Source organism: Morus notabilis, unplaced genomic scaffold, assembly GCF_000414095.1.
Source record: "Morus notabilis unplaced genomic scaffold, ASM41409v2 Scaffold315, whole genome shotgun sequence".
Taxonomy (NCBI): Eukaryota; Viridiplantae; Streptophyta; class Magnoliopsida; order Rosales; family Moraceae; genus Morus; species Morus notabilis.
Window position 1 is genome coordinate 292,477 of NW_010360512.1, and position 8,747 is coordinate 301,223.

General features: G+C 33.9%; 1 protein-coding gene across 1 annotated transcript; it reads right to left on the reverse strand.

Moving 5' to 3' along the window:
- Nucleotides 1-1,068: 1,068 nt before the first annotated feature.
- Nucleotides 1,069-8,301, reverse strand: LOC21399485 (methionyl-tRNA formyltransferase). Its single transcript, XM_024164601.1, has 11 exons — nucleotides 8,084-8,301; nucleotides 7,929-7,991; nucleotides 7,437-7,571; nucleotides 5,764-5,866; nucleotides 4,700-4,770; nucleotides 4,465-4,569; nucleotides 4,063-4,096; nucleotides 2,994-3,094; nucleotides 2,093-2,152; nucleotides 1,830-2,033; nucleotides 1,069-1,354 (listed from the first exon to the last, which is right to left on the reverse strand). Exons 1-11 carry the CDS (start codon nucleotides 8,213-8,215, stop codon nucleotides 1,256-1,258), a joined length of 1,107 nt encoding a protein of 368 aa, XP_024020369.1. The 5' UTR covers nucleotides 8,216-8,301; the 3' UTR covers nucleotides 1,069-1,255.
- Nucleotides 8,302-8,747: the final 446 nt, after the last annotated feature.

An 8,747-nucleotide genomic window follows, 5' to 3' on the forward strand; every position in this document is an offset into this window, starting at 1 on the left:
GTGACATTTTTTGAGAGCTTTTCACTGTAGCAAAAAAAGTTATATGTGACATTTTCTGAGAGTTTTTTTTATTATAAAAACTTAAAACTGAAAACTCGAATCGGTAAAATGAACGAGATCTGAATGTCCATTCAATTCGTATTATTATTCTTCAAGTTTTCTCTCTCTAGCCTTATTAGAGTCCTTTTCCTTTTTCTCTATTTGGCCATTTTAATCATTTATCGGAGTCCTTTTGTATCTATCAGTATTCATACATTATGATTTTGGGCTCATATATAATAAAATATTTATCTCATATATCCAGACTAAACGAAGTTTTTCTTTTCTACCCTAAAAGAGTGATTGTTGTCAATCTTTTTTTTTTTTTTTTTAATTTTCACAATAAGCAAGGACGAAGCCAGATTATTATTATTATTTTTTTCAGGAGGCTTGAGTTAAATCAAACCTTTAAACAAATTAATAGTGTGATCAATATCGAATTCTCTTTTATTTTCTTTTTACTATTTGTTTCTTTATTTTTGTTTCTGTTAATCCATAGATATTTTTGTTTCTTTCTTCACATATATAAACATAAGTAGTATTAAGTAGTATAGCGTGATATTTTATCTGTTTGGGTTGCATATGTTAAATTGTAATAATGGAAAGAAAAAAAAAAGAAGAAAAAACACAAATTGAAATGATAAGGTATAATCAAAGTAAAAATGAAGAGTGTAAATGAAATTATTAAAACATTTGCATAACATTTGAAGTCACAAACCATTAGGGACCGTTTGAAGTTACAAAAAAAATAGGGGGTTTGAATAGTGTGGGGGACAAAAATATAAATTTATAAAAAAATATAACTGGGCTCAAGCTACTTTCGTCCCTATTTTTTACATAATTCTTTTACATAAAAATAAAAGTTTTACGTAATCGAAGCATATGAGTTTTCTCATAATTCTTTTATTTTTAATTTTTAATATTTACAAAACCCCCAAACTCAATTTTTGTGAGCTCGAAATTAAAACTGCAGCCTTCAAAAGTACACGTAGAACCGTATAGAATAATAAATCAGCTCTTTGCAATTCAAAATGTCAAAATCTTCGCAGTTCAATAGAATTCCTTTTTCCTTTAGAGGAAAAAAAAAAAAAAAGAATGCAAGAGAAAGAATGTTCGTTTTCAGCTTAGTTTTAAGCAAATTACAACAGATGGTTATTCTATATCAGAAAGAATGAAGGAACTAAAAACAAAACAACCTGTATTACTGGTTTAGATATTATACTTGTGATGAAACCTTTAGCTTTTGACCTCGCAATCCATTCCAGAAGGCAGCTGCATTCATCACCTTCTTACCAGGAAGCTGAACTTCTAGTACCTAAGAAACCCCAAAAAAAGAGAAGATAAAATAGATCGAAAGAAAAACATTTGCGTACGGAAAGTTGAACCGTTACAGCTTGGGGTGTTTAGTATGAGGATTCGTGCCATGGTTAGTAGCTCACTATAATGTTTTCTCTCACAAAAAACACACGTAAATGAGAATGATTCTAAATTCATGAACCAAACGTCCACGAACTGTAATAAAAAATAAAAAATAAAACTTGGCATCTTTTTAGAAAGCCAGAGTTTGTATGTTGAGAAAAAAAAATATAATTATTAACTATTATTATTATTATTTTGTAAAATTATGAGTTCTTCGAACCGAAAACCTCGCAAACCTCATACTATGTGCAACAAAATTTCTTTGAGAAACAGCGCAAGAACACATTTTAAACCAACCATTTCTAAAATGAAATGAAAAAGGTTGGTGAATGAAATTTCCTACATGGTCGCAGAAAAGTTAGGGAACATACCTCAAGGGTTGTGCCTTGCCCACATGGAAATATTAACGCACCCTTTAAAAAAGTAACGTCATCTGCTTCATTGCGCTCGAGATTGCTTTGGCTGCAAACTCTTGTTGTGATAATTTTGAGCTCGAGAACTTTGAGAGAACTGTCTCCTTTCTCAACAACTACAACTTTAGCTCGAGTGCCCGGCCACCCTGCAAATGCACGGACCTATACAGGTTGTGTGTCATGACTGTAAAATTCAATTCAAGAAAGTGGAAAATGCATACCTTATTATGCAGGACTGTAGCTTCTTGGTTAAAGGATAGCCAAGATTCCTCAGGCTCGATCTGCAAAAGCAAAATAACTAGCAATCAACAAAAGTGACGAAGAACGATAAACTTTCCAAGATTTTTATTGTTTTTTAAGGAAACTGTGCATTTTTAATATTTTACTATTAGCTTTCCAAGAAGTTATTGCAGAAAACAGAGAATCACAAGTAGTATTCAGGTAACTTTTAGCAATTTCTTTTGTTACAGTATCAAAAAACGAGGAAGAAAAAACAAACAAAAAGGGATAGCTTTTGCGGTAGTAATATCCAACTTCTACCTAACGGCATCAATAAAATTTTTGCATGTGGCCTTCAAAACGAAAGAAACATGTTGATTTCCAAAATGCGGGAAATCGTCCTTTAACTTTTATGTGATGTTAAAGTGCGTCCATCTGCCGAGCAGAAATTTGACTCTGTACGCAAGAGTTCACCCTTGTCCTCTGCAGCATTAATGTCTTTTATTGTCAATGAGTATTATTTTCTACAAGCCTACATTAGAGTAGATGTCATAGTGATGTTCAGGTACCCCTTTACCAACCAAAGGCTTTCACCACTTTCTATTTTTGTAACAATTTTTTTTTCCTGAAAATGAAATTGTACATTGAAATTTAGATAAGTTTAGAGCTTTAAATTGGAGCGAAAAATGCACAGATATGCTACAGTATCAATAAGGGGAAATTTTACGACAACTTCTGTCAGTTGGACAGTTCATGCATGGGAATTACATAATTTTTTTTTTCTATAAGAACCACCAAACTTCAATTGAAAAAATACATCAATTACATAAATATAGTCAACTCAAAATATCTACCTATCAATGATGTAGTTAAGCTTTTCCATAAAAATTAAATGAGTTGTACCTTCGGAGCTAAGGTAGCTTTAGAATCATCTTGGGGTGATGCTTTCCCCTTAGCTGATCCATCAAGTATGGAAGGAAGCTCACGAATCAAGAGTTTCGCACCTGAACAACAAACAATGTCTGATTACTGAAATGCAATTGAATACAAGGTTCAGTTCATTATTGTACTTTTAAACTTGGATTCTATCAACACAACAAGCTAGCTGCTAGACAGCTGAGAACAAAGGAGAAGAGATAGAAAACGAGAATGAGAGAAAATATAAGGGGCAAAATTGCAATTATAACTCGTAATATCAGTTTATGTACAAAGGTCATCTTACAGAGTGACCCCTTTTATTTATTCAAAAAGTACAGCTGAGTCGAGGATTAAAAATTTGAGGGAAATTTTTTCTAGAATCAACTATGCCCGTAACTTATTGGCAAACTTAAATCATTTAAATCCTCCATCCAAACAGTGCAAAAGCTCTCGAGTTTAACACTGATGGTTACAAATAGGAGCTAAATAGTTTAAGCTTGTATTAAGTACTGTTTGGAAATAGCTTGAAAGCACTTAGGGAGGAGGAACAAAAAGAACAGTTTTCCCAATCCTCTAAGTCTCACTACTCTAAGGGCCTAAAACAAATTGCAACGAAAAATGCAAGCACTCTTATTTCTATGCAAAAAGAGTAGAACTACAGAGAATAGTTGCCAAAAAAAGAATAGCTCGCAGCATTGTTTTAAGAACAACAATATCCTTGTTTAACTGACGCAGCTACTTCGTCTGGCACAAAAAGTTAGTGAACATAAGGAACTCAAAAGTTTACGAGAACGAAAAACAAAAATAGAAACAACAAAAAAGAAGAATCCTGGAAAAGAAGGACTAGTCTATTCATAAATATAATTTTGAATCAATTTTCAAATTCACTTTGGCACAATTGTGTCCTATCTTTTGTAAAATAATCTATTTTTTTTTCCAGTATTAACAAGCTATGACTACATGGTAACATAAATGTTCAGAATTTGGTACATAGAAAAACTAAACAGCTGATTATTTTTTAGGATGACTATGAAAAAACATACTACAAGCACACCTTCAGAAAATAGCACTGCAAGTAAATCTGGCGCCTGCATTAAAAACCGGTGTGACCATTAATCAAAAAGTACTTCCCAAGGGGTAACGTTACTTTTAAGAATAACACATAAGTAATTTTGTCTATTAGGTTGGTTCATATCATCAATGCAATAAAATGCATAGTCTTCAACGGCACACTTATGCTCATATGCAAACGCAGGCAAGGAATAGGAGAAAGTTACAAATAGGAAACTTGATAAATATGTTATGGTTCAGAAAAAGTACAAAGAAATATTTTTCATCTTCACACCCACATAAACTTTTCCAAGTTCCCCTCAAAGCCATCTCAACAATCAATTAGATCCAAACTTAAAAACTTAATGGAGGTCATGTAAGGGGAGAAAAAGGGAAGAAAACTAAACTTAATTTGATCATCAACTTTGAACCTTTCATAGGCAATGATAGGTCCAGCATCAAGTGCGCGTACAGTGAATGCTAGGGATACTCCTGTTTCTTTAACACCATCCTAATGAAAAAAATTGACATGTGATTGCAAAACTTTGATAAAAAATCGTTGTCAAGAAATCACTAGAGGTGACATTAATATAACCGAGAATACAAAGAACGCTTAATAGTGAATATAAAAAATTAAGAACCTGCAGTGCCCTTTGAACAGGAGCAGCGCCACGGTATAGTGGAAGCAAACTTGGGTGTATATTGACTGTCCCTGAGAAGTTTTTACAAGAAGTTAGGACTAGTGATCAAGTTTTACAATAAAATCACTTGAACTTTAGCATTTTTTCTTTGATCAGTCATGATTTGCAGCAATTCAAAGAGCAGAATATTTCTCTTAATACTTTAACCTTTTGGTTATATGCCCTCTGAAAAGGGGAAAAAAAAATGACAGCTACTGGTCTCTTATGTCCGAGACCAAATGAATCCCCTGTTTTTCTGAATGCTTGCAAGCAAAAGTAGCCTAATTAGACATGACAAAAGAAACTAAATACCATATGCATAGGTTGATTTTGGGCGCAAAAACAGTTGACATTTGATTCAAACTTCTTCCTCGTGCCAAATCAGCCTGTTTCTGATAGGAAGTCTTGACAACAATGGGATATGATTGGTCTTAGATACAAGGGCGGCAATGGTTGTCTCTTTAAAATATTTTCTCCCTTTTACTTGGTTTAGTCAGAAAATTTGGGTCCCAAGAGAAAGCAAAGAAAGGATCTTCAAATCAAAGTGCAACTATCATATCAATTTTACATCTCAAAATGAGAAACGGAAAAAGCTACACTAAAGCATATGTACCAAATAGTATTACAAGACCAACAAAATTACCTCTTTCTCATAAACGAACAGAAACTTTTGAGATAGTGGGAGAGAACTTACAACAGAGAACAAAGTGTTGTTTCTAACTAAAAGTGCTAAAACATATGTACACACAGACACCGACATCAAATTATGTTCTCTTTATTAAGAGGGTCCTGTTTACTATTAGGCCTCTCCTTGTGTTATCAGCACAATAAAAATTCTTTGACTGGCTTAGCTAAAGAAAATCAATATCGTATCTGTACCTTCCCTTCGTCAAACATAGACAGGCAATGTAAAATCATTAGTTTAATTAAAAGGTAAAAAGGTTGTCTCGTGTCCAAGCATGGCATGTTGAAGTACTAATGGATCTATCTAATTTTCATTAGGAAAAAAAATACATTTGACTAACCTAATGGAGGTATATTGAGAAATTTCCTAGGTAAAATATTCCCATATGCTGCTGTAATACAAAGTTCTGGCTTCAATTCTCTTAAGTTGGACAAGAAAATCTCCTGCACAAAAGTAAAAAGGAAAAATGAAACCACCATAATCTAGAATTGGAAATCCCTAATGGTATCATATCAAAATTCTAAAAACACTCCTTCAATCATTCTAATCAAAAGGAGGCATTATAGCAGATGCTAAAATGTTACCTCCAACTGCAAACATATCAATTGCCTCGTGGGTACAATAGATGCTCAGTAAAGAAACCAGGAAAGCATGAATAATGGACAAACATACATCTAGACCTCATAAGAGGGTGGTACTATAGTTGAAAAAGTTTTAAATAGATGATTGCTCTCTTATTTTCTAATGCGGCCCAATGGAGTTTGAATAATAAAATCGAAAATAGTAGAAAATAGGCCAATATGAAAAGCTTAAGAAAGTATATAGGCTAATTTTTAGTTATAGAAATTAATAGGCCATAACTTGTCAAGTTATGGTTCATAAGCAGATAAGTTATGGACAAACTTTTCAAGTTATGGTTCATAGCCAGACAAGTTATGAACAAAAATCGTGAATTATGGACAATAACTTGTCAAGTTATGGTTCATAACCAAACAAGTTATGGACAAAAACAGTAATTTGGTCTATTTATTAACTTATGTAAACTATTGGCCGATTAATTTTAATTCATCTCAAGTCTTGGCCTATTTCCCTCTTTCTCCCTAATAAAATTCGAATTAAAACAAACAAGCCTTCAAACATTTGAAAATAATCAAATTTGTAAAGGCTTTAGAGAATCCAGGGGCAATGATCTTCTTTTGATGGGCCCAAATGGCATACCCTGGCCCAACAGTGGCCCATGTTCCTTGGACAGATAAGAAGGCCTCCCTAAGTTCAAGGATGTGTAGACGCTAACTTCCTTCACCATCTCTGCATCTGTTATGTAAAGGAATTGCATGTTTCCTAATTCATACATAAAAACTGGACCAACATGGATTAATGTTCTTCTTTAAAGGACGTATAAATGCAACAAGAAGAGTAGAATTCAAGTTCCATCATACATAAAAAAAGTTACCAAGAATTAAACCATTTAAAAAACAAAAAGAATACTAACTATTAGTTGGAAGAAATGAAATGTAAGAGTAAAAGGTTCTTTTGAAGTTGGGGGGACCATTACGAAAATAAGCAAGTATTTGCTCATATATGCATAGTTCCTATTGAGAGCACAAGCCATTATATCGCAAAATGCAGAAATGGTGTTCCATGAAAAGGCTCATTGATGGTTAAATCTAATGCTTTGTATGATAAGAGAGAAGAAAAGAAAGGTATATAACTAAGGTGAGGAAAATAGAGAGGAAGGAAATGATCTTTCTCTTATTATGTTCGTAGTCCACTCCTAATTTCCCATAGTGGAAGAGATTAAAATTCCGATTAGTTGAAGGATTTGAATCCCGCATCCAATCTATATCCTCCTCTTTTCTCTCCACCAAACCAAAATCCTTTCACTAAGCCCTTTACCACTCGCCATCATTCCAATTTTTCCTCCTACCAAACAAGCTCTAAAATTCAATTTGTAATCACATAATGAGAGAAATTTAAACATGTAGAACTAGGATCGAAAGATTATCAAATTACCTCTCCCGCCCGTTCGGGTGTGAAAATAAAGTCGGAAGGGAAGTTTCTGTCAAGAGCAAATTGTGCTATTGGAGAAGGCAACAACTTTTTCCCCCTATCCCTTCTTGAAGGTGGCTGAGTAACTATTGCAGCAACCTAGATAGACATTACAACTATAATCAAAATCGAGACTTCCATTTTGCAGAAGCAGAAATAAACCGAGAAAACGACAATTAGAACCAAGCAGGCCTAAACTTTTGTTCGTTAGATAAAAATACGAATCATGACCCATTAATTGATGGGTTCTCTTAAAATTTTGCAAATGTAAGACTAGAAAGATTACATTGAGAAAAGAATCCTAACCGAATATCAAGAGCAAAAACACAACAAAAACCAAACCCGGACCAAATTCTTTACCTTTCCTCAAACACCAAATGCGGGTAAAGGTGAATAAGGCAAGAAAGAAACAAAGAAGCAAAATTTGAAAACCGAAGAGAAAAATTGTATTTGTACCTGAAACGAAGATTCTGGAGCCGTGGAGGCATTGAAGAGAGCGTCGAGAACGGTGGTGGAAACCTGAAAAAGAGAAAACCCATTTCGCCATCAAGCAAAAGGGGGGAGAGACAAAGATAGAGAGAGAGAGAGAGAGAGAGAGAGAGAGAATGAACCTGAGGGGAGCCCAAAAAGACGATCTGCTTCTTCTTAGTAGTGTTGGAAGAAATGGGTAAAGTAGAAGAAGAAGAAGAAGAAGTGGAAGTTGTGAAACAACAGAAGCGTCGAAGCATAAGTGAGGAATTCATCGGACTGACTCTCTCTCTCTTCAACGGCTAAACTTCTGTTTGGATGAATGAACGACGCAGGAAGTTAATCCGGTTAGGGAATTTGTAACAAAACGCCCAACTTTCTTTCAAATTAATAATAATAATAATAATAACCGGTTTAATAGCAATCTTATGACCCGACCCACTTCTATGTACGTGCGGAGCTCCAAAAGAGAAAATTACATAATTTTATGTAGACTTAGGCTCCGTTCACTTCGTTGATTCGAGTTTAGAATTCGAGTTGAGATGTGACTTTATGTGAGAGTTTTTTACTGTAACAAAAAAGTTAGATGTGATTGTTTGTGAGAGCTTTTTACTGTAACAAAACTTGAATTCTAAACTCGAATTAGCGAAATGAACGGGGTCTAAATTGAGAGCCAACACTTGGGGTTGTTCTTTTAGAGTGTAACTTGAGTGTAGTTTTTGAGTTGAATTTGAGTTATAACTTGAGTTGAAGTTGTAACTTGAATAAAGTTGAATAAAGTTGAAACTTAAAAAACGTGAACTTGAA